The sequence below is a fragment of the Leptopilina boulardi genome, unplaced genomic scaffold (genome assembly GCF_019393585.1).
Source record: "Leptopilina boulardi isolate dan_hultmark-lab unplaced genomic scaffold, ZJU_Lbou_2.1 LbouV2_162, whole genome shotgun sequence".
NCBI classification, from domain to species: Eukaryota; Metazoa; Arthropoda; class Insecta; order Hymenoptera; family Figitidae; genus Leptopilina; species Leptopilina boulardi.
In genome coordinates, this window is record NW_026137710.1 from 1,614,079 (window position 1) to 1,641,829 (window position 27,751).

A 27,751-nucleotide genomic window follows, 5' to 3' on the forward strand; every position below is an offset into this window, starting at 1 on the left:
TATTAAACAGTTTTTAATAATATTGTTTAAAGATTGTCGAATTTCTATAGAAAGTTTTACAAAATTGTAATAATTGAGGTTCGAAAGTTTGAAACATAAAAGAGCGTAGTTAAGACAGCAGTCAACGAAAGAATCGTAGACTTTTTCTAAAATTCCGAACATGCGCAGTTCGTAGCTTGGTCAGTGTTGATCAGTGAAATTAACTTCTTCGTTCGCGTGGCTCTCGATAGCCGCGGCGGTTAGTTGCTAAGACAAAATGCGTTATATATCTTGGTTAGGTAGGTTCGAATCCCGCGGAAGCGAATTCCAAATTTTAATGTCGATAAAATTGTGTATAGTGCGTATATAAGATATTAATAATTGTGTTTCAAGTGATGTACAAATTAAGTAAAAAATACCAAAAAAATACCCCTGAATGTAAAATTTTTTATAATTTTTCTAAATTTTTTGTGAGTTTACAAGCGTTTAGTTGACTGTCGTCGAATTTTTATGCATATAAGTGTTACGAAATCTTTGGTGCACGTACTTAAGTTCTAGCTGAGAGTTTATGAAAATTTGATAAACTGATTCCGAAACATCAGAGAACATTGAGCATCGGCTCGTATACACAGTTCACATTTTTATAATTAGTTTTGTTTTCTTAATAAACTGTGTCTATTCTTTGTGAACACCTTTCGTTCCCGTCCAAAAGTGAAATTCGGGTTTTGCCTGGTCTTCGGGATTTTCCTGTAACATATATATGTTAACTTTTATGCATTCTTCTTATAAATATTGTACATAGAAAATTTTTTTTTTTAAATGTCAAAAATTAAAAACGTTGTAATTCAAAAACTATTTTATCGAATTCAATAATAATTGGTTTTCACCAACAATGATAACATTTTAGAAAAATATGGATTAAATTCGAGAACTTTTAAGTTTTTGTTCGGACATTTCAGGAATTTTGCCTCATATACATACACACATACATACATCTGGACATTTGCTCAGAACTTCAAATATATTAATTCTAGATGAGAATGAGTCCATATAACCTTCTTTTAAAAAATTTAAATTGGCACGAATGCAAAGCTTCCTCATGAGGAAGCAAAATAAAATTTTTATCCTTCAAATACACAAATACGCTTTACATGACGGAGAGAAAATTAAAAAAAATTTGTTTGAAAAGTTAGGACCAATTTGAAAAAAAACAATTTTTTTTATAAACAATGGTCGACAGTATGAAGTATGTGTGTGTGTATCGTAAAGAGTGGGGACTATTGCACAGTCCATTAAAACCAAAGCATAAGCAGGTGTGGTCAGATTAATTAGTCGCTACTCAAAGTAATAGCACGATTAGTATATTGTCTTCCAAAAACTGAGTGAAGCTTTGGAAGGATTGATTATCTTCAATTTTTTGTACTTTACTTGTTAAATAAATAAGTATAGTTGGCCTTTAGTTGAGTAACCAATTGACCAAAAATAATATTATTACCCAATGGGAAGTTGCCAATACTTACGATTGGTTCAATAATGGGCCATTCTTGGAGCCCAATCGTTTTTTCTTGACAAAACTAATGGCAACCACCATTGGTTATAGCTTGGAATGATCACGCTACTGCCAATGACTGACAGCCAAGCTTTAGGCCAATATATGGCTGCCAAGAAAACAAATTTGATTTTCAAAGGCCTGATTTTTTATTGGCTGCCAAAAATCGGCCAAGGATTGTCAACAATCATTGGCAACCAATACTGCCGTCCTGATGACGAAAGTCAGTAATCGATGTTTTTATCAAAAATGAGTTTTTTATATCACTGGATTCGTTATGAAAAAAGGAATCTAGCTGTAGTAATCTTAGTTAACAATATTAATTAATTTTGGAGATAATTAACCATTAATTACCCTACTTTCGCGAAATCGTTCTCACAGAGTCGGTACTGGCAGACAAAATAGTCGGTATTTGCTCTTACTGCTTCAAAATGATGACGTATTTACGTACTTTCCTTGAAGCACAGTCCGCATTGGCAAATACTGCCAGGAAATGTGGTCTGATTTGATTCGACATCCTAATGCCGATGGGCAGTATCGCGAATAACGACTCTTGCCTCAAGGATTTCAGTCGGAGAAAGACCAACTTTCCTTGCAAAAAGTCGGTACTTGCATTTCTACATAATAGTTATATATAATAATTTAAGTAATATAATTTAATTAAGTAAATAATTATCATTAATCTAAAATAATTAAATATATAAATAAAAATATTAATTTTAATTAATTTATTTGTAACAATTATTATTTTTTACAATTCTGTATTATTAAATAATAATAAACAAAAATAATGGAAAATAGAAAAGCCTAATAGTTTTTGGATATAGTCACAAGGTAAAATATCCCAGGTGGAAAAGTTCCCGGTAGTAACTACCGGTACCGCTACCTGTAAAGTCACTACCGGTAGCGAATACCGGTAATTTTTCCGGGAATCGCAACCAAAATTTGATGTAATTCCCGGAAAAATTACCGGTAATAACTACCCGGAACTTTTCCACCTGGGTACGTAACAGGCTGCAAGGACCGACTCTAAAACAGTGACGTCACGCCGGCAGTAATAGCACATACCGACTCTTGAGCAGTATTTCCATGATTTCCAAATCAATTTTTGGCAGTAATCGACTTTTTTATTATAAAAAATAAAAATTTCTAAAAAATTTTAGCACTATTGAATAGAGCATACCCAAATTAGTTAATATCGATTGTAATTATTTTATTATGTTTCAAATATTAGTGCTGCTCTTTAAAAACGCGTTTCTTTAAATATTTCAAAATCACTCTGAATGCGAATACCGACTTTCGTCATCAGGACGGCAGAATAATAAGCCAATATTGAAAATTTCAATAATTAAAAAAATTAATTATTTAAAAAAAATATTTTATTTTTATTATTTTTTTAATAATTATTATTATTTTATTTTTAATAATTCTATTAAAATAAAAAAATAGTCATTACAGTATATAGTGAAACCATTTCTTTCAAAAAAAGTTTGACTCACATCCTAAAAAAGGAGAGAAATGGGGCAGAAAAATATTTCAACGAAAAAAATATTAGTTCACATCTAATATACAAATCTACTGACACCTCACTTGCACGAAAGCGTGATGTCCGCCCTCCCATTTGAAAAATTTGAATTACACTACCGTCCGAAATTGTGCGAACTCTGCTTTTTCAACAACTATAAAACTGTTCAAATCTTCAAAAATATTAAAACTAAAATTTTGTCCTCTTTATTTTATTAAAGTTAATAAAATTCTGAAAGAAATGACACCTTGACAAAGAGAATATGTTAATTTTTCAATTAGATATCTAAGAAAAACCCAATTTTCAATGTTTTTACTATTTTTTTTATTTCTCTGGCAAAAATTAATATTTTTAAACGTTCTTAGGCTCATTGAAATCGTATTTTGTTATGCAATTCAAATTATATAAAACAATTCATGAACACATTCTTCCCTAGCGTATGCAAACCGTGAAAGTTGGCTCATAAAATGTCAAAAAATTTAAATTTAATTCTACAATAAAATATAATGTTTAAAAATCAAGTAAATATATCATTCTAAACTTCTCTGATTTATGTAAGTAAATTTAAGATTTATACATTTTACTGATCATTTTTTGTCATATAAATATTAATCACAATTTTTTGACATTTTATGAGCCAACTTTCACGGTTTGCATACGCTAGGGAAGAATGTGTACATGAATTGTTTTATATAATTTGAATTGCATAACAAAATACGATTTCAATGAGCCTAAGAACGTTTAAAAATATTAATTTTTGCCAGAGAAATAAAAAAAATAGTAGAAACATTGAAAATTGGGTTTTTCTTAGATATCTAATTGAAAAATTAACATATTCTCTTTGTCAAGGTGTCGTTTCTTTCAGAATTTTATTAACTTTAATAAAGTAAAGAGGAAAAAATTTTAGTTTTAATATTTTTGAAGATTTGAACAGTTTTATAGTTGTTGAAAAAGCAGAGTTCGCACAATTTCGGACGGTAGTGTAATTAGATATTTTCTTTTTTACTTTCAAACATATAATTAGATTCAAATAATATTTAATTTAATACATATTTAATATACTAAATAATTATTAGGTAATAATAATGTTATATTTAATAATCAGTTAATTAATTTTTTCAACGAAAATTTGACAAAAAATTACACAGGCACACAAAAAGTAAAATGTGGTTTGGCCGAGACACTACACTAGTCTATTTCCATGTATTTTTTCACGCTGAATCCGAATCCGAAGTCAGAATTATCAGATTGGCTTTTATTTTTGAGATAAACTCAAAAAACTGCTCAGAAAGAAAAATAAAATTAAAAAATTTTTGAATGTAACTGCGATAGTGTAATTCCATGTATTTTTTGTCGCTGAATCCGAATCCAAAGTCAGAATTGTTAGATTCGCTTAAATTTTTGAGACAATTGCAAAAAAACGCAAGTAACAAAAAACTCAAAATACTCAAAATCAGTTTTTTGGAATTATCTTCAAAACTTGAGCCAATCTGGCAATTCTGACTTCGAATTCGAATTCAGCGTGAAAAAATACATGAAAATGCACTATCGTAGTGTTTCGGCAAAAAAAAATTTCTTTGAGCTAAAATCGCCAAAAACTGATAAAAATTCTGAATTAGGGGCACAGATAATTTTTTTTCCGAAACACTACGATAGTGCATTTTCATGTATTTTTTCACGCTGAATTCGAATTCGAAGTCAGGATTGACAGATAGTCTCAAATTTTGAAGATAATTCCAAAAAACTGATTTTGAGTATTTTGAGTTTTTTTTACTTGCGTTCTTTTGAAATTGTCTCAAAAATTTGAGCGAATCTAACAATTATGACTTTTGATTCGGATTCAGCGACAAAAAATACATGGAATTACACTATCGCAGTGACATTCAAAAATTTTTTAATTTTTTTATTTTATTTTTCTTTCTGAGCAGTTTTTTGAGTTTATCTCAAAAATAAAAGCCAATCTGATAATTCTGACTTCGGATTCGGATTCAGCGTGAAAAAATACATGGAAATAGACTAGTGTAGTGTCTCGGCCAAACAGCTTTTTATTTTTTGTGTGCCTGTGTTATTTTTGGTTAAAAAAATATTAGGATACGAAAATTATTTTTAGTCTAAAAAAATATCACTATGAGAAAATAATTTTTTTGTTAAATTTTCTCTTTAAAAAAATTATTTAACTAAATACCGAAATAATTAATTAATTAACTTTTTTTACTACGATAATTTAAAAAAAAATATTATTATTATTACTCCTTATTACGTTATTTAGTTAATTAATATTTTACAGAGAAAATTTGACAAAAGAATTATTTTCTCATCGTGATATTTTTTTGGGCTACAAATAATTTTCGTATCCTAATATTATTTTGTCCACAAATAATTTTACATTCTCATCATAATGAGAAGGTATTACATTTGGGCGATTTTGAGCCCTTTCTAATTCCAGTGAATCTCGACGTTTTGAGACTTTCTGATGCCGAAAAAATGGGTCTTAAAAAAATGTTTGTCTGTATGTATGTATGTATGTATGTATGTATGTATGTATGTATGTCTGTAGACAAATTTTGTCCGACGATAACTCGAACAAATTTTAATGAATCGACTTCAAATTTGGTATACACTTTAAGTGTACCAAAATCTCGCCTGAGTTCGTTGGCCAGATGATTTCGTCAAAAATCAACAAAATTATTCAAATTTTGAGTTTTTAAAAATTTCAAAAATTCACATTTTTCAAAAAAAAAATTTTTTCAATTTTTTTTCGAAAATTACGACTAAAAATAAACACTTTTTTCCTTTGACAATTTTTAATAGCGATTAAAACAAAAAAGTTATACCACTTTTTTAAAAAAAGACAAAAAATGACAAAAACGGATGAAAAATGGGTAAAATGCAGAGCAAAATCACTTTATTTTGATAAATGTGTTCAAATATGTATTATTTCTCTTTAAACCACCTTCAATTAACATAAATTAAAGTAACTTACACATAAAATACCGAATTTTTTTTTTTTTTTTTTTTTTTTTTCTTATAAGTGAACCATTGCTATCCATTTCCAAAAATTGCAATTTTTTTCATAATGTTTCTGATTAGTTCATGTTGCACTGTTTTTACTAGAATATCGTAAGTTTTTGATGGCTAACTTTTGAATTTAGTGAACTTCTTTTATTTTTAGCCCTTTTTTTTATCTAACCCCTTGACAGTCCATGGCTCATATATATCCCAATAAAAAGACGTTCGCGTTCCGTTTTTGTGATTTTGGACGTATTTGTACACATTTGAAGAAAATAGTAAATCTTTTTCTATTTAAGTATCAATAAGTACACTGTTGTTTTCGAGGTCCCTGAATTCGAATTTGAGGTTAGATTTGAAAATTTCAAAATGGCTGGCTTATCATAACGGAATAATTTAACATTGATTCGATTAGTTTAAAATTCGGTACACGGAGATTTTTGGTGTCTATGAATCCAAATTTTGAATTTGTTAAATCGATCCTCAAATTTTGATTTACCGACCCTACAAATTCACTAGCACCGAATTTTGAACGAAGCATATCAATTTCAAATTTTTCCGTCATATTGGGTAGCCATATTGAGTCCGCCATTTTCTATTTTTTTTTAAATTTTTAATTAAAAATTTATTTTTACATTCTCATCATAATGAGAAAGTATTACATTTGCCCGATTTTGACCAACATCTAATTCATGTAAATCTCCACTTTTCAAGCCTTTCTGATGCCGAAAAAATAGGTTTTAAAAATTACTTTATTTTGAAAAACTATGTTCATCTATGTATTATTTTTGTTTAAACCACCTTAAATTAACACAAATAACAGTGACTTACTCATAAATTTCCGATTTTTTTTTGTTATAAGTCCAACTATTGTTTTCTATTTGCAAACATTTCAATTGTTTTCAAAAAATCCTCTATTTTGAAATACTTTATATTGCGCTGTTTATACCACAATTTCGTATTTTTTCGATTATTTACTTTTGAATTAGTTAAAATTTATTTATTTGTAGATTTGTAAACTTTTTTTTCTTTAACACTTTTCTATACAGATTTAAACAAAAAAGTTAAAAAAGTTATATTCTATAACGATTAAGGTAACAAAAATTTTAAATTATTTTCGATGTGTTATTTTACTCATTAATTTTTTGCGTCTCAGTTTTAACCTATTTTGCCACCTTTTCTTTTAGCAACTTTCATCTCTAGATTTAAAGTTTTTGAAGCAGTATTCCTAAAACATTTTTTCCACTATAACGAAAGCATTGTGAAGTGAAACAAAAATAATAAGTGTAGCAGGCGAAATTATAAAGAATTATGAATTAACTAAGTATAAACATTGCTATTTTTTAAGAGAAAATTCATTTTTCAACAATCTTTTTAACAAATTTAAATAAATCTTTCTACTCCTTGGTTTTTAGGTCGCTCATTACGATTCTGAAGTCAGTTTTTAAAAATTCAAAATGGCGTATTGGTACATTTTTGACACCATATTTTTAGCATTTAAAGGTATTCTGAAGGGATAAGATTTGAAAAATTATAAAAATTGAACAAAAATTCTAAAAAAATCTTTTTTTTAATGCTTGTAAATTGTTTATTTAAAAATTTTCGGTTCTTTTAGTACACTATTTGATAGAGCCTCAAATTACCTGTAAAAATTTCGTTAATGGGTTAATGCATGCCTCCTTTTCCTATTGTATGTTTCTAATTTTCGAGCGTGAAACGCGAGTGCCGTGATGAGAATGTTATCCTTAAAGTCAAAGTACTTTAAGAAAATGAAATTTAATTTATAAAAACCAAAAATTTCACTTATATAAATTGTACAAAAAAATTTTTATGAATAAAAACATGAGAGCGAAACCTCATATAATAAATTTGTTGCTTTAAAAAATGCATTTACTTTAATGTTCTTTTTTTTAGTGTTTTTAAATTTTCAGTGCGATTCCAGGTGAGATTTTGACTTTTTCGGAAGTAGGTTAACCGATTGCAATGAAACTTTGGAATTTTGTTATATATAGTAAGACTAATCTTGAACGTAAATTGCAGCTTAAAATATTTGTTAGTTTACGAGATTTGCAATAATAACAAAAAATTTTAAAGTGCTATATCTTCCGTTCTAATAATCGGATTGAGGTCTACTTTTTTTAAAATGTCAAGGAAAATGAGAGGAATAAATCTCTTTCAGAACAATTTTTTATAATTTTACAACTAAAAAAATTATTAAATAATAATTGAATAAATTTCACGCGACAATCTAAAATTCAATCACTCAAACGCTAAAATGATCTTACCTGTGTTTTCTTTAATGTTCCAAAGGAACATTAACGACATTGCGCACGCAGCATTCTCACGTAGCCAATTTAGTCCACGAATCACGTCAGCTAGTTATAGGAGAATGCTGCGTGCGCAATGTCGTCTGCACGTCAACTAGCAGAAATCGCAATTGTTTATACTCGTAAATTATTAAAATTAAATAAGTTAAACTCGCATTTTTTGTTATTATTGCAAATCTCGTAAACTAACAAATATTTTAAGCTGAAATTTACGTTAAAGATTAGTCTTACTATATATAACAAAGTTTCATTGCAATCGGTTAACCTACTTCGAAAAAGTCAAAATCTCACCTGGAATCGCACTTCAATTAATTTTTTCTTTTACTCAATTGAAATTAGCTCAGAGCGGAATATCTTATTTTAGTAAATAATTTGTTTTGTCGATTTTCGTTAATTACAAAGACCTGGCCAATCCACGGCGCAATATTAAGGAACTAAGTTTGAACAGCTACAGTGCCGTCATTCTTCAGTGCCCGATAAAAAATTTATTCTAATACCTTTAAACCTTACCTATTTCTATAATTTAATTTAACGCATTTTAATAAAGACTATGAGTTGTTTCTAATAAATTTTTCAAAACAAGTCGATTATATGAACATCCACTTTTAAAATAACTACTTTTTTACTTATTTTAACTCTGTGTGTAATTAATTTTATTCTTTTTAATAAAATTAATAAAAATAATTTCTTTCTTCTTGACATTTTACTTCAAAATTAATTAAATCACCTACAAAGTCTGAAACAACTACAAAATCTCATTCTACCAAATAGATTCTTGGGTCATTCAACTACTTTCTGGTAGTACAATTAATACAATTTTTAAATTTAATAGGAAAATTTTTGTATTACAGAGTGTAGTTAAAAAGTAATTAATGCTAATAGGTTTTGAATTGTAATAAACAAACAAAACGCGCGAAGCGCGTAATAATATCGGACCGCGAAGCGGGACGATTATCCTTCGCGCGCCCCGGGGCGCGCTCAAACTAGCGAGCGAAGCGAGCCCCTACGCGCGAAGCGCGTGATGAGAATGTGGCCGCCCCCGCAGGGGGCTGCCAGATTTTTTTTATCAAAATTGAAGAAAATTAATTAACTAATTTTTAAATATAACATTGTTATTACCTAATAATTATTTCGTAAATGAAATATGTATTAAATTAATTATTATTTGATTATAATTATTTGTTTGAAAGTAAAAAAATAAAATATCTAATTAATTCAAATTTTTCAAATTTTCCCGCGCTGCGCGGTTGGCTCTGCTCTGGACTTTAGTTCGCTCAACGCCATAGGGAGGGCGAACATGACACTGTCTCGCAGTTGAGGTGTCACTAGATTTGGCAGCCAATAAAAAATCAGGCCTTTGAATATAAAATTTGTTTTCTTGGCAGCTCAAAGCTTGGCTGCGAATCATTGGCAGTAGCGTGATCATTCCAAGCTAAAACCAATGGTGGTTTTAATTTCCCATTAGGTAGTTGTTTCTTACGGCAACAATACAATCCACAAAAAAAATTGTTTCCATTTTTTTAAAGAAGCTCGTCATTCAATAGCCAGTAAGTTGAAGAAGATTTTTGGTAAGTTTCATGAAAATCGGTTAAATATGGTCTGAGCTGCATTGCACGGCGCGATAAAAAACACATTTTGAGAAGAATGCGTTTAAAGTTTTCGATACAAAAAAGTAGTGTTTTATGCGTTCGAAAATAACTATTGCATTAAAACTAAGATTTACTATCACTTGTTAATAGTGCTTGCTTCTGACAATTAATAAAATTATATTGACAAGAAAATGAAAGAATAGAGCGATCTCGTGCGCATCGTTCACTGCATTTGTAGCATTTGAAGTGCTATACTTATGTCTACCATAGACATTTATACTTCGAATTATAGATTAATAATGTAGGATAATATTCTACAGATAGTAAAGTAGGGGAGACCGAGGAGGAAAGTAACAGAGGAGGAAAGTAACAAAGCTTATAACTTTTAAACAAATTATCGGATAGACATGGTTCAAACATATTTTTAGTCGGCACTGTTCCCCCTTCCTCCTCCATAGTGTGTCCGAGCCTGACAGGAAAGGTTAGGTCTGATTCCGGTGTGACGTGCAGAAAAAACGTCAAAAGTAAGTTTTCGTTCAAATTTTCAAAGTCTCGTATTACTTTAATTTTATTGTTTTTCAAAATGTGCCTTTCGTTATTTTGTAGCCTAATTATCTGTCTATAAGTTGTGCTTAAACAAACAATTTAACATTTGTGTAGTTTTAACTTTTTTGTTGACATACAAGAAAAAAGCGACCGAGGAGGAAAGTAACACGCTACTTTTCTCCTGTTGTCGATATTGTCCATGTTTTAACTAATGATTGAAGCAAATCGTATTTAATTTTACGAATAACAGAGATTTATTTAAGAAAAACCTGTGATCTAGGTAAGCATAAAATATCTTTAAGAAAAAAAATGAGCTAAATTCATAAAATGTTCGAAATATGTGCTAAATATGTCCCAAATATGTGCCAAATAAGTATAAAGTGTACTTAAACTTTTATGTGTTCCTAATAAAAATATTTCTAATTAATAATAGTCATTAGTCTAAAGAATTTTACATAATTTTATACTGTTACTTTCCTCCTAGGAGCTTGTTACTTTCCTCCTCGGGGGTCAGGAGGAAAGTAACAGATGAAGAGCTTGCGTAAAAGTTATACTGTAAACTGTCAATTTATTATAAATGTTTAATTCAAATTTTATTTAAAAGGTGAATGTCCAAGCTTTCATTTAATATATTGGACAAATTTATCCGACAAATATTTTTAATGCTAGCAAAAAAACTGATTTTTGTTACTTTCCTCCTCGGTCTCCCCTAGTTTTTAAAGCAAGAAAAAAAAATTGTAAAATAATTATTTTTACGAGTTTCCCCCCATAATAAAGGTGGAAAACCAGGAATTATCAAAATGTTTGTTTCGTGTCAAGGTCACTTTTGTTCAATTTCTACGATAATATTGACCACTTTTTCTAATTTTCATTCCCATTTCCACTTTTTTATTTTTATTACCAGTTCCACTTTTACTTTATCTAATTCTCATTCACATTTTTTTTATTTTCATTACCACTTCCACTTTTTCTAATTCTCATTTAAACTTTCACTTTTTCTGATTTTCATTCCCATTTTTACTTTTTTATTTTCATTACGACTTCCACTTCCATTTTTTCTAATTCTCATTCACACTTCCATTTTTAAAAATTTCCATTCCCACTTCCAGTTTTTATAATTTGCATCCATTATGTATTTTATCTGAAAATATTGGATCCGCCATTTTAAATTTCAAAAATCTGACTGCAAATTCGTAATCAGCGATTCCAAAAAACCCCGAGTAACGAGTTTCAAGCCAATTCGATCAATTTTTATATGTCATCCGCCATATTGAATTCGCCATTTTGAACTTTAAAAAACTAACATCAGATTCGTAATTAGGAACCTCAAAGCACCTTTAGTTATCAAAAAAATTATTTTCAATTTGTTTTAAAAGAGGAGAGAAAAAGTATGGCAATTATAATCTTATTTTTTCGAAACCGAATATTTTTGATTAATTTCTATAATAGGTTCGAATAAGTTGACTCAAAATCTACTAAGAAAATAGTTATTTTCGTATCAAGGGCGCAAAATAGGTGATTGTGGCGAAGGCGAGATTAGAGAAACCAAGGGGACCCGAAGCGCCCGAGGCGAAGCCGAGGGTGCGTAGGGTCGCCGAGGTTTCTTCATAATCTCGCCTGAGACACTATCACCTTTTGCGCCCGTGCTGCGAACAACATTTTTTGTCCTGTCTGCATGGAAAGTGTATTATTGAGTGCATGCAAGTCCGCTTGTTTTAATGTTCCATCAGGGTTGGGGAGATAATATACTTAAGGTAAATTACATGTAGTTGTTTACGTATATTACGTATGTTTATTATGTCACAAAAAATGAAAACAATACATTTTTTAATGGTGCGGGCGCGAATGTATTTTGCGCCCGCTTCTATGACGTCAGCGGGCGCGAATGTACTTTGCGCCCGCATCTATGACGTCAGCGGGCGCGAATGTACTTTGCGCCCGCTCACCCCATCTCTGGGCGGGAATCACTTACTTTGCGACCGCCTCAAGTGCACGAAATAACACACTTTCCGTGCAGGTAGGACAAAAATGTTTTTTTTAAGAAATACGACTGGCAATCTTGTGCAGTAATAGATAATAGAGAATTTTTATTGAAACTTCTGACTTCCAAGTAAATTTTTGAGGTTATAAATTTTTTTTTTAACGTTTCAATGACCAATGACTATATAATTAAGTGTCAAAAAATTAAAAGCTACCTTCTCTCATGCGTACATCGGTTCAAAAAAATAGTCGACAGTTCAAGCAAGAATTAGAACTACACTGTTAGAAAAATCTGTATTAGATTTAATATACATGCGTATGAAGCGAATATGCACTACAGGTATTGAAATCTAAGATACATGTATATTAAATTTAAAGTGACAACATGGCGGCTGTAGATGCCTATTTCACCAAACGGTCATTATTTCCTTGATATTGAAAATTTATTTGAAATTGAAACAACAGTGCGTAATTCTTTAACTATTGTGTTGTTTATGTCCAAATAATGTTTTATAAGGGGAAAATTTTTCAAAAAAAACATTCTAAATACAAGAATTTTAATACTTATATGTGACATTTAGGTTAAGTACTATAAATGTCAAATTATATGCATTTTTACAATGTAAATTGATTTAAACTTGTATTTACATGAAAGAAATTACTTTGCTTTATTAATAAAAACCTTATTTTGTACACAAGAACATGTATAAATTGAGTAAAATGCAATTTTTTTATTTGAATTTTTTTCAATGACAAAATTTAATATACTTTGTATATGAATTACACTCTAATATACCAGTTTCTTAAATTTAAGTACTTTATGTATATTAAAACTACAAACATTTTTAACAGTGTAAGTAAAAAATTACTTGAAGAAGCAAGACTTTAATTAAAAGGTTTACTTAATTTGTCAATAAATAAATATTGGACAAAAAGAATGGAAAAAATTTCTTGCAATGATAACACAGGCCTGCATCAATACGGGAAAATGAATGCGACTATGTGCTTCTGAATGGAATTTTTTGCCTTAAAGCAGGGGTTGAATTTTTGTCCAGGGGTGTAACAACTTCAAAACACTAAGTATTTGACTTCTAGTGGATGAAAATAATCGTATAAGTGCGAGTTACACTCGCATTGAAACCTAGGGTTCCGTATCTCGATTTAAGGAAAAAGTCCACTTTTTAAAAAAATTATATTTTTCGAAAAAAACTCAATTAAAACAACTTCCTATCATGTTTGTTAAATTTTTCCTATAATATACACGTAAAAATACGCAAGATTCCTGGAGCTGAGGGAAGAAATACTTGCAGTTTTTCCGACAGAAACAGCAGTAAGTTTTAGTTATTTTTCAATTGTAGTTATTTTAGTTATTTTTATAATTTATTTTTAAAGTTCAAAGTGAAAATTTATTTGTAAAACTTTTTCAATATTAAGTATTTTGTATACATAATTAAGAAATCTTGATTTTTTTACAGGCGAAGGTAACGAAGGTTTTTCTTCACCGCGTATTGAGTTTGGTCCAGCTTCTATTATTGAAGATGTATCAAAAGTACAAGATTCTTGTGAAACAACAGAGCTTCAATTGCCTCCTGATTTCATGTCAGCTTGTCTCGACGTCCCATGGGTAGATTTTAAAGGTACGCGCTATAAAATTGGCATGAATCTTGCAATCGACTTCGACGATTTTTGTAATTTACCAGTTTTTGGTGAAATAGACAGAATTTTTTGCAATGAAAATGGTAAAGTTTGTTTCGTATATCATGAATGGTATACTGTAGGGTATGAAAAAAATTTACACGCTTATGAGGTCACAACAACGAGAAAAGCAAAATGTATTCGAATAGAAAATTTACTCTCGCCACGCCCTGTTATTTATCATACAATGTCAAACGAAAAATGTTTTATTGCCTACAGATACGCTGCGTAAAAGATCTGAAATTCATTTTTATTTTATCTAATTTAAGATTGTTAATGTTCTCGTATAACATAAGTTTTTATAAATAATTACTTGCACATTTTATGTGTTTGAATACTGTATAAAAGAGAAATGAAAATAAATTTTCATTTATTATAATTTCACTGATGTCTATAAATGAATTATTATTTGCCATATAAGTGACTATATAAATGGAATCAAATAAAAAAATTTCATATCCGGTCAAGTAAATGTTTGTTTTTATAGTAAAAAAACATTTATTATCGTATCGTGTATGAAAGATATTTTTATTTAATTAAATCTATTTTTTTCTAAATATTATTAAAAAAGGGATAGATATCCCACCAATCAAAATAGTTGTACTAACAAAATTAAAGGTAACTGTGCGCAAGAGAGATGGATGAGGCATTCAACGGAATGTATATACTAGCTATCGAAATTTGTTGCAGTATCCAACTTGAGAGTATGCAACAGAAATAGTTGCAGCAGCAAACTAATTTGATCAGGCTATAGAGCCCAACAAAAATTGCTACCCTATCCAATACTTAGCATAGCCTAACCAATTATTTCTCTCCGTGTAATGTATAAATTTGAATCCCTTTAAATAAAATTTTCTTCTTTTTTTATTGGAAAAATCCATGATTTTTTCTAAAAATATCAGTTTCCCTTGAAAATACTATGATCATCAACTCGAATCGTGCTCGCTATATGTTTCCTGTAATTTTCATGTCAAAGTACATTTGTATACTAAAATCAAAAAATTTTTATTTTTCCTCGACAACGCTATGTAAATTGATCCGAATCATGTTCGTTATACTTTTCCTGTAATCTACACGCGAAAATACGAATGTGTACCAAATTTCAGCCCTCCAAATAAATTCGTGTGGCTGCTAGAGGGGGAAAAAGTGTACCACTTACAAAGGGGCCATTCAAGTATATTAGGTAAGCATATTTTCAAGGGTTTTGGACCCCCCTCCCCCAAATAAGCATATTATAATGGAAAAAATAGAATTTTTATATGGTGCATAAGCAACTGAGGAACCTCTCCCTCCCCCTTAGATGCTTACGTAATGCTTGAATGACCCCAAAGCAAAAAAATATAATAGAGTATAAATTATATTATTAAGAAAATCAGATTAACTAAATAAATTTTCAACATTGAAAATTTAACACTCGAGTTTTCTCCGTCTAGGAAAACAATTTACAAAAATATCAAGCCTATCCAAGAACTTATAATTTCTGACTGGGAAATTTCGTTAAATACTAATTTGCATACATACCACCTCGGTTGTGTTGCCAGAGTTTTCCCTCATACCATTTTTGTCAGTCAATACACCTAAAAAAAAGAAAATTATTTAAATATTAAATAAGAATCCCTGAAGTATCCCCTAATTTTCTTTTGGGTATCAGTAACTAATGTTGCATATATTAATGAGAATAACAAAAACAAGAAAATTCGGATAATCTACACTGCACAGTGGCCGATTTCCCGAAAAACCTGGCCAAAAGTCAAAAAATTTTTTTTAGAAATTTATACTTTTTATTATTGAATATTATAAAGGAGGGTTCACTGCATAATTTTGCGAAAAAAATTACACTTTTTTTATCACCAATTTATTATGTGAACAAGTAAAAGTGATCTTTGCCAGAGATTTACTCAGAACGTTTCATAACTATAAATTTTCGTCACAGTTAAAATAGTGAAAATATACTAATATACAGCAGATTTTTGAATATCTTTTTTTGGGAATTATTAACAAAGGTGTATGAAATAGGTTGAATGTATTTATCATCACATTTAAAACGTACAGTTTTTAAAAAATGACATTAAACATCGCTATTCATGGCTACGATTTTTGTATTGTTTTATCAACGTAAATCATGAAAATAGTTGTGAAATCCACCGATATCCGCGCCCTACCTGGTATTATCATAAACTAGAATATATTTTTGATTCATTTTAATTGAAATCAGCTGCCCCAAGCTGCCCCTGCAGTTTTGGTATCACTTTTTATTTCACCCAGCGCGGTTTACCGACAGCGCGTTGCACCGGCCGGCGGTGCAACTGAACGTGAAAGACTGACTTTTTCTTCATTCGCATTCGCTTTAAACTAAAATTCTGTAATTTAAAAAAAATAAACTCTAACACATATACGCAATTTTATAATACCAGCAAATATTTTGGATCCGCCATATTGAATTTGATAAAACAAATGTAAAATTTGATTTCAGAAACCCAGTAAACGTAAGTATACTAAGTTTGGTTAAAATCGTACCATTTTTTAATTTTTAGCAAAGTTTTTTAAAATCTAAACGGCCATTTTGGATCCGCCATTTTGAATTTGACACAACCAATGTAAAATTTGAATTCAGAAGCCCAAAAAACATGGGTATACCAATTTTGATTGAAACCGTATCATTTTTCGATTTTTGGCCAGGTTTTTCGGGAAATCGGCCACTGTGCACTGAGAAAAAAAGAAATAACTGAGTAGCGTCCGGACATGAATGGTTCCTGTCCAAAAGTTTCTTTTCATTTAGAAATTACTCTTTGATGTCTAGACATGACCCAAGCCTCTCTAGAGTTAATGTCTTAGACATTAACTTTAAAGTTATATTGTTTTTACTTATTGTCTTTTGATAGGCAATTTCCTCTTCGACTGAAAATTATAATTTACAGGACAAATAAAAAAAATACACTTTAATTTTGAGTTTAAACTGAAAAAACACATCGAATATGAAGGTTTTTTTAATTTGAATGTTTAGATACATATTTCATTTAATAATTTTATTATTCATAATATTCCCTAGAAGAAATTTGTCATGGCACCACTAGAATTCGTCAAGTTACTGGACAGTTTTTCTCGTATCGGATGATTCTAGCTAAACTTGCAAATTACAATAGAGTGGCTGACCAACACTCTTGGATATAATTCAAGTTAAACTTGATATTTCCACGACTCAAAGCTATCCAGTTTTTTTAATGGCACTATCCAGTGCTCTTCGAAATTATATTCCTATATCCTTGTCATGGCGGTGGCGCTACAATAAATCTAGTAACTGGACAGTTGTGCTAGAATTTTGTGTATTGACATTTCGCTTGCTTGGTGTAAAAAAATTACAACTTGTTTATAAAAATTAATTATTTAATAGATTAATAATATTAATATTCCTTTCTTATAAAGACAGTGCATACAAAACACATGAAAATGTATCTCGGTGGTCGAAAAAATTGAATGTAAGAAAAAATGAACTTAGCTTTTCAAAGCATCTAAATCAATATTCATTTTATGAAAATCACCGTAAATCATTGTTCCACATATATATTTTTTGCATAACTTACTTAATAACAATAAATATACATTTGCAAAGCATTATTTGTTGTAAATGTTTGCAGCTGTCATGAATTAGAAACGAACATAACCTACATTTAGTTGAAATCACCTGATTGGCCCAAGGCAAAAAAGCGCGCTTTTTAAAAATAATATTACCTTGAATAAAAAAGTGTTTTTAGTTTTAAAAAAAAATTATTAAACGATTATTATTATTTTCAGATAAATTTTACATGGTAGATTATTATTTTTCTCTTTGAGTATATGATAATAATATTAATAATATTATATTATATTATATCAATAATTATTAATTTATTAAAATTATTTTATTTATAAAATTTTTGAGGATAATAAATAAAAAAAATTAGTATGTAATTAGTTTTTTTATAATTTTCTAATGTTTAAATTAAATTATAAATAAATCATTTAAAATTAAATAAACATCTAAAATGTTTATTTGCCTAGAAAATAATAAAAATATTCACAAATTCGTAATATTATTAGGTACAGTGAAACACGTCAAGCATTTATTCTAATATCACTGATCAAAACGGCCGAAGAGTTAATATTCCCTCCCAATCGAAAATAAAAATTATCAAAACTACGGTTATAAAGATAAAATTATCGGAAGGCAGAAACTTTTTCATTATTTGCGCGTACGCAGCAGGTAATGCCAGAAATGATTTTGCGAATGACTTGTCAAATATTTTTCAAGACTTAGAATTGGATCGTATAATGATAATTTTTACATACTCGTTGGTGATCACCCCAAATGGGGTGACTCGCAACTTAATGATCGCGGAAAATATTTGTCTAACTGGATGAATCGTTTCGATTTCCAATACAAAACAATACTACACGGGAAAAAGAGAAACGTTGGATTAATACCGTTTTCCGATTGGTTCAACGTCAGTGGGCCTTGTCACGATTTCGGCATTGATTCAACAGACTTTTACTGTTGAACCTACTGTCAATCTATTGTTACAAGTAAGTTGATCCAACAGACACTGCCTACAGCGCTCCTTGCCGTTGAACCAATCGGAAAACGGTATTAATCCAACGTTATTCTTTTTCACGTGTAACCGGACCAACGCAGGCGACTTTTCTGAGCACTAACTCTTATTTGGACATATGTTTACATGATGTTCGAGTGAACCTGTAAAATTTAAATTGCAATCGTATTCCAACTATTCCATATGACAGCGATCATGATGACTTACTATTGAGAGTCGTTCTGCCAAATAATGAAACAATACCGGAAGGACTTGAATCCAATGACTATCCGTTAAATTTAAATAAAACAGATTGGCAAAAATACTACACAAAAAATTCAAACTTAAATATAGATATACCAGCGAAACGTAATTTATCAAATGCAGAAATTGAATTTTATAATGAACGGTTCGGGCAAGAATTAGCATTAAGTAAATATTTACTCGAAAAAGCAAGACTTAAATTAAAAGGGCTATTTAATTCGTCAGTTAACAAATATTGGTCAAAAAGAATGGAAAAGATTGATTGCAATAATAATGAGCGTATTTTCGAGAGGTTAAATGCAATTTTTAGACCTAAAAAGCCCATCGAAATTCCAAACTTAAGGGTACCTAGGGCTAATATTGAATTATTGAATAAGGCACGAATTGACCCGGGAGAGTTGGGCTCTGATAATGATTCGTTCATTGTCACCGACCCTATAAAAAAACTTGATTTGATGGGTGCACACTTTGCGCGGGTTAATGAGGCACATTTTGTAGACCAAAATACGGGTTTGAACAGAATCATTGCGAAATCATTAAGTAACTTTGAGAACGAGTTTAAGCCGGCGCAATCGGAAGAACGACCGTTGGTGGAATTCTCAAATGAGAATTTGGCCCTCCGACCCAAATTTCAACAGGAAAAAGTTACCGCTCAGTATGTTGAATTGTTATTTAATCTTATTCAATAACATGCTCAATAGTTGTTTCTTTCCTCCTAAATGGAAAAAAGCAAAAATTAAACCCTTGGGGAAAAAGATAAGACATTATCAGATCCGGGAAACTTTAGGCCTATAAGTCTTTTGTCAAATTGGAGTAAGGTTTTTGATATCATTATTAATAAAACAATAACTCGGGCTTGTAAAAAACTGGATATTGTGCCACCGGAACAGTTTGGTTTCAAGAGTAAAAATTCGACATTGCATGCTATTTCAAAGCTAACGTCTGACATTAACAGAGCTCATTTGGAGGGACAGGTCGTGGCGGCATGTCTTATTGATATGTCGAAAGCGTTCGACTCGGTTTGGCTAGATGGGCTCTTATTTAAGTTGATCAAATGCGTTACCGTAGTGTGATAGAATGGATAAATCTAGACTAAACGGGAATAAATACCCTTGGCTTGCGAATGCCTGATTTTGTTTATCTGTGATAGATAGGTTTTGTTTGTTTTTATTTTTTTGTATATTGTTTTTTGTTCATTCTTCCCAATTACATTACATAGTTGATTAGGCAGATTTTTTGTAAGGAATGCGTATCGCCATTCAGGATAACCTGTATAGGTGTATCGGACCTTTTTTTTCTCGCCTTCGTTAACAAAGTCATGGTGTGAACTGTCTGGTTCTCTGCGGAGTGATAATTGATGATGAATGTATTACTACAAATATGTCTGCGAGTGTAAGATTACCTGCCGTTTTGACTATTTTTTCAACTGCGTAAATTGTGTCTAACGATCTCATATATTTTGTCGTTATAATATTTGTATTTTATAATTGTTGAACAATAAAGAAATATAGAAAAAAATCAGAACGGCCGAGTTGCGTAAAGCGTTAATAAAACAGATTGGAAAAAATTTTCAAAAAATTTAAATGAAGTATCATTAATTATTCCAAAAGATAAAAATTTAGAAAATGAAGAAATAGATAAACACTTAGAGTCATTAGATATAAATATTAGAAAAGCAATAGAAATATCAACACCAAAATATAAACAATTTGATTCAGAGGAGAGATACTTGTCACGGAAAGTAATAAAATTACACAAAAGGAAAAGTTTTATATTGTCATCACTATTTAAATGTCAAAAAAATAAAAGAATGTACAGAGATGAAAAAGAAATGTATAAATATTTACTTCATGAAATTAAAACAAAAATTGACAGTGAAAATAAAAAATCTTATAGCGAATTCTGGGCCAATAGAATAAAGAGTAAAAAAATAATGAATTATTTCCTGAAATAAATAAAATGTTTAGGAAAAAACAAGGGTGCGAGATTGATACGTTATTACTTAATAACAGTAGTAGAGACATGATACGAAACGCGGGTATTGATATAAACGAGCTTCCGGTGGATCAAAATAATAATTTCGTAGTTAGTAACGAACAAAATAAAATGGCTATAATGGGAGAATATTTTGCTTCTATTGGTAAAAAAAATGTAAACATGGGTCAACCGAGACTAAATGAAATAATAAAAAGAAAACAGAAAAATTTTAAAAAGATTTAGATAAAGATAAAACAAATAATAATAAATTAACAAATTCTACCAAGGAAAACTCAACTGTGTCGCCTGTTTGGGATGTGGATAAAAATTTTTTTTGTAATCTCCCAAAACTTAAAATAATACTAAAAAATTTAAAGAATAAAAAATCATCCGGTGTGGATAAGATTCCAAACATTGCTTTGAAACACTTACCAAAAAAAATATTAGAACTTTATTGTATTTTGTTTAATAACATTTTAAATAATAACCACTTCCCAGATAGGTGGAGAACAGCAAAAGTAATTGCATTGTTAAAAAAAGATAAAAACTCTCACCTACCGAGTAGCTATAGACCCATTTCTTTGCTACCTAATATAAGCAAGATATTTGAAATAATACTAAACGGTCAACTGACCTATTTATGCGAAAAAAAGCAGATGATATCGGAAGCTCAGTTTGGCTTCAGATACCAACACTCAACAATGCATGCAATTGGAAAAATAACGTCAGATATTAGCAAAGCACTAAATGAGAATAAGTTCCTAGGGACGGTACTAATAGACATTGAAAAGGCCTTCGACACGGTGTGGAGAGAGGGGTTATTTTTTAAATTGTTGAAAGCTGAATTCCCGATTCACATACTTAGAAGCATGTGGATGATGATAGAAGGAAAAGAATTTGTAATTTGTCAAGGAAACAACATTTCGGACCGCAAATTTAAGTTGACAGAGGGATTACAACAGGGTGCGGTTAACTCACCCCTGTTGTATAATATATACATGGCATCGCTGTTGTCTGTGTATGGAATAAATGGCTCTTCTTTGGTAAGAGGCATTGCATTCGCAGATGACGTGATACTGTATGTGACACATAGGGATTTGAATAGGACGAAAGAAATCCTGCAAGATATATTTCGTAAAATTGTAAATTTCTATGGAACGTGGAAACTCAAAGTCAACTTAGATAAATGCGAGACAATTTTGTTTAGACCAAATACAAATAAAGATAAAGCTAAATTTACAAAGATATGGAGAGATTTCTCAATAACGCCGGAAGAGGGGGGTGAACCGTTGCCAAATAGAAAGACAGTGAAATACCTGGGGGTCCATTTGGATGAAAAGATTAGATTCAACAATCACATAGATATACAATTGACAAAAGCAAAAAATGTCTTTTTCGCATTAGGGAGACTCTTTCACTCGAAATATCTCAGCAAAAAAGTGAAAGTAATATGTTATTTAGCATTAATTAGACCAATTATAACATGTTGTTGTCAAATATGGTATAACATAAGACCATCCGTGATGGAAAAGCTGAGAGCTTTCGAGAGGAAGTGTCTCAGAGCGTGTACAGGCTTATATAAAACAAAAGAATCAGGTTTCACCAGATACTTCCCAACGGTATTACTCTATGATAAAGCCGATGTCAATAGAATTGACCTGTTTATTTTAAAATTGACAAGGGACCACATAGCCACGGCGTCGAGGGTCTTTTCAAATAGCCTAATTTTCGCGTAGTACTACCCTAACAATACTTATTTTGAGAAAATTAGAAAAGAGGGAAAAATACCACCCGAAGCGATCCCATATCTAGATAGTTTGGGCTTGATCCAGGACAAAAATAAAATCCCACTAATTTATCATATAAAAAGGCATGCTTATAACAAAAAAATTGAATATGATCCGGGAATAAATGGTCTCAACTCGAATATCCAAATGAGATATTCATTAAGAATCCCTAAAAAAGATAAGAAAAGTAACTATATAAACAATAGCAAAAAGTACTGGTGGATGGAGAAAGAATTCGCACGTGACCACTGGGAGGACATTCGCCTTGCAGCCCTAAATTGATTAGCACAAAAATGTAAATATATAAATAATGTAATTAATTAGAAGCGTAATATCATTGTAATGATTTTCTTTTTTTTTAACAACGTACGAACTCAATTTTGTACTTGGAAATTCCACCAAGTTCTTTTGTGAGTAAAAAAAAATATAACTACAGCTATACATCCGAAATGTAAAAATATATTCTTATGAGTGATAAAGCAAAATGAAAAAGAGTAAACTACGAGTACCTTTTATAAAGGTCATATAGTTTGTATAAAAATGCGTAAGCTGAAACAAACTGTAAAGACGGTTTTATGATTTGTTGTCCGTTTTCTGATATATATATTGTTTATGATTGGCTATAAAAATAAATAAAAAAAAAAAAAAGAGTTGCGTAAAGCGTGTGTTTCTTTTGTTCCTGCCCAGAGGACCCGTGTTCGCTTCCCTGTGCCCCCAAGATTTTTTCGTTGAAACTGCGAGAAGTGTTTTAAGGTTCATGTTATGACATTCATATTAATATGATAATTATAATTGTTTCAGTGTTGTTAATAGTTCAGTCAAGATGTGGATGTGTTGCTTCAATCGTTTTACTAATGTAATTTTTTTTTAAATTAACTAAATATATTTAGTGCATTATATTTTCATATAATTTTTGTTGATAATTGGAATTTTTTTTTAATTACATAAAATAAACGTGTTTACTACATTAAATCTTATTATTAAATGAATGTAGAAATATTTAAAAGAATTAATTTGATTAGTTTTTCAAAAGTTCTATTGATAAATAATTATCAAGTTTTTAGCGAGCTGGCTAGTAAAGTAACTAGACAAATTCAAGCACGACTGGCCAGTTCTTTTATTATAGCTAGGACTTTCTACTAGGGTTATTTTTATTTATTTTATAAATTTATGCAATAATTTGTGTTTATCATCTATTACTTAAAATTCAACAAATTAGTAAATAAAAAATAATTATAATAATTCTATTAACGGTTTTCTTAACCAAACTTTAGCTGAAAAAAGAACCTTTTTGATGTGTACCCTTTTTTACATAAACCATGAACCATTCATGTCCGGACGCTACTCAGTCATTTCTTTTTTCTCAGTGTAATGTTTATAACTGCGGTGTTCTGGGGAAAACACTCTCTTATTATTTTTGTTGACAGTACGAACTTAAAATTACAATACACTGAAAAATGTCCTTGACGTGGAATACTATAAACACTCATGGCCGTACAATGAACTACCAGTGGTTTTAGCAAAATACATTCTACATATTATTATAAATGGGACGTTCCACGTCAAACGGAACAGAGCTCTAGCCAAAAATTGGCTTGATAAAAAAAATCGTTTAAGGGCTGAAAAAACTTGTACACTCTTGTACTTTCGAAAGCAGATGGGCGATTTCAGAAATTCAATATGGCGGCGCCTGTAGATGTGATATAAGTCATCAATGTCACGATTCGACAAATACAAACATGAATAAAATTTCCAAAATTAATTAAATTGAATCAAAAAATACACTTTTAAGCATTTTTGGGGTCGCTGCATATGAATCTGAAGTCAGATTTTAAAAATTCAAAATGGCGGATCCAAAATGGTGGTCGATTTTTAAAATTTTAATATTTTTCCTCAAAACTTACTACTTGGGGGTTTTCGGGGTCGTAGAATACGAATCTGAAGTCAGATTTTAAAAATTCAAAATGGCGGATCCAAAATGGTGGTCGATTTTTGTTAAAACTAAATATTTTTTCTCAAAACTGGTTACTCGGGGGTTTTTGGGGTCGCTGAATATGAATCTGCAGTAAGATTTTAAAAATTCAAAATGGCGGATCCAAAATGGCTGTCCATTTTCGTTAAAATTCAATTTTTTCTTCGAAACTTGTTATTTAGGGTTTTCGGTGTGGATGAATTAATTATAAAATTAGATTTTTTTGATTAAATATGTTATTCGGGTGTTTTAAAGGTCGCTTATTTTTAAAACAAAGGAGCACTTGTATATTTTTTAGCCAAGTGTCTTTGAAACCTTTTATGAACGATAGCATTGTAATTAACAGTGTATATTTTTTAGAGCTTTATGATTTTACCTATGTAAAAGAAAGATTTAAATATCAAAAGTCCTTACAAAGACTTTACTACTCATTAATTTTACATATTATTTTTTTATTTTTCATATGCGCTTAGTTTTTTATTATTATTATTTTATTTACAAAATAATCGCATTCAGCGACCCCAAAAACCCCCGAGTAACCAGTTTTGAGAAAAAAAATTGAGTTTTAACAAAAATCGACCACCATTTTGGATCCGCCATTTTGAATTTTTAAAATCTTACTGCAGATTCATATTCAGCGACCCCAAAAACCCCCGAGTAACCAGTTTTGAGAAAAAAAAATTTAGTTTTAACAAAAATCGACCACCATTTTGGAACCGCCATTTTGAATTTTTAAAATCTGACTTCAGATTCGTATTCTACGACCCCGAAAACCCCCAAGTAGTAAGTTTTGAGGAAAAATATTAAATTTTTAAAAATCGACCACCATTTTGGATCCGCCATTTTGAATTTTTAAAATCTGACTTCAGATTCGTATTCAGCGACCCCAAAAATGCTTAAAAGTGTATTTTTAGGGTTTCGTGGCCCATGGCCGAAAGCCTTATAGTTTCACTTTGGCGTCCGTCTGTCCGTAGTACAAACCCCAATAGTTGACATGTCCCAGTAGTTGACCTGTCTCAGTAATTGACATGTCCCAATAGTTGACATGTCAATTATAGGGACATTTTAACTATTGGGACATGTCCCTATAGTTGACATGTCTCTATAGTTGACATCTCCAAGAGCGTCCGTCTGTCCGTAGTACAAACCCCAATAGTTGACCTGTCTCAGTGACATGTTAACTAATGGGACATGTCCCAGTAGTTGACATGTCCCTATATTTGACATGTCTCTATAGTTGACATCTCCAAAAGCGTCCGTCTGTCCGTAGTACAAACCCCAATAGTTGACATGTCCCAGTAGTTGACCTGTCTCAGTAATTGACATGTCCCAATAGTTGACATGTCTCTATAGGGGCATGTCCCAGTAGTTGACATGTCCCTATAGTTGACATGTCTCTATAGTTGACATCTCCAAAAGCGTCCGTCTGTCCGTAGTACAAACCCCAATAGTTGACATGTCCCAGTAGTTGACCTGTCTCAGTAATTGACATGTCCCAATAGTTGACATGTCTCTATAGGGGCATGTCCCAGTAGTTGACATGTCCCTATAGTTGACATCTCCAAGAGTTGACATGTCTTAATAGTGGACATTATCGAATGGACATTTTGCCTAATGTTTTTGTTTGTGAATCAAAAAAGATAAATGATAGAAGAAAGACCTCCACTCCGCAGCCACTCTTTCTTTTTTCTTTCATTTACCTTTTTTATCAATTTTGATTTTTGCCAATTTTTGATTTTTATTTTAATATTTTATAAAATTTAATAGTACATAAAATTTATAAAATAAATTTTATTATTTATTTTTAAATTATTTATTTTTGATTTATTTTTTTTTTTTAATTAAAATTCAAAGCGCCACGAAACCCTAGATGTAGGCGCAATTGCGCCTAGTTCTTTTCCTATTTTTTGATTCAATTTAATTAATTTTGGAAATTTTATTCATGTTTGTATTTGTCGAATCGTGACATTGATGACTTATATCACATCTACAGGCGCCGCCATATTGAATTTCTGAAATCGCCCATCTGCTTTCGAAAGTACAAGAGTGTACAAGTTTTTTCAGCCCTTAAACGATTTTTTTTATCAAGCCAATTTTTGGCTAGAGCTCTGTTCCGTTTGACGTGGAACGTCCCAAATATTAATACATTTTGTTTTTATAGTAAAGTATTGTAAGTTGTCATTTTATAATTAATATTTTTTTTCAAAAATTTAGTAATTAATAAGCCAATAAAACTGCTTGCATAGTAACGGTACACTCAAAGCAGACGCTCCTGTTTTCTGTTTCTGATCCCGCCCATCTCTTTCCTCCTCACTCTTTACCACCCCGCGCTGATAGTTCGTCCGCTCTCGGGAAGATCGCTCTTGGGAGTTTCCAGTGTATTGATCATCCCACTTTTATCTCCAAAAATTATAGTAATAGAGTGACTATACACCGCAGTGAGAAGAGAAACATTGTCATGCGAAAGTAAGAAACTTTTCTCATCGATGAGTGAGTGAAATCAAGGTTGCCAACCTAGAAGACGTGTTGGTAAGGTAGGTATTGAATAGTTTCTTAAGAAAAAAATTCAATACCTACCTTACCAACACGTCTTCTAGGTTGGCAACCTTGATTTCACTCACTCATCGATGAGAAAAGTTTCTCACCTTCGCATGACAATGATTCTCTTCTCATTGCGGTGTATAGTCACTCATATATTATTATTATATTTACTGATCTGCACATCGTAATGAAGCAATTTCAGGGTGCCTACTAATTTTGTTTAACAAAATTCCCGGTCATTTCCTAATTTTTCCCGGTTTATTTTTTCTTTTAAAATTTAAATTTTTCCTTGTAAGTATGAATAAATCTACAAATATTTACGAAAATTTACTGTATTTTATAAAAATAATTGGTTTTTAAGTTGTTTTTTTTATTCTGTTGGGTCATACGACTAAAAATCATCAGAGAACTGTTGCTGACTTATTTTTAAAAAATCTAGTTTTAAT

General features: G+C 30.6%; 1 protein-coding gene across 1 annotated transcript in view; it reads right to left on the bottom strand.

The window, feature by feature from the left end:
• LOC127276993 (apoptosis-stimulating of p53 protein 2) overlaps positions 1-27,751 on the bottom strand; it is a 169,259-nt gene that overhangs the window by 127,640 nt on the left and 13,868 nt on the right. Inside the window, exon 2 of the mRNA XM_051297768.1 lies at positions 15,721-15,776. Within this exon, the coding sequence (XP_051153725.1) occupies positions 15,721-15,753 (33 nt within the window). The 5' untranslated portion in view covers positions 15,754-15,776. The remainder of the gene's footprint in view (positions 1-15,720; positions 15,777-27,751) is intronic.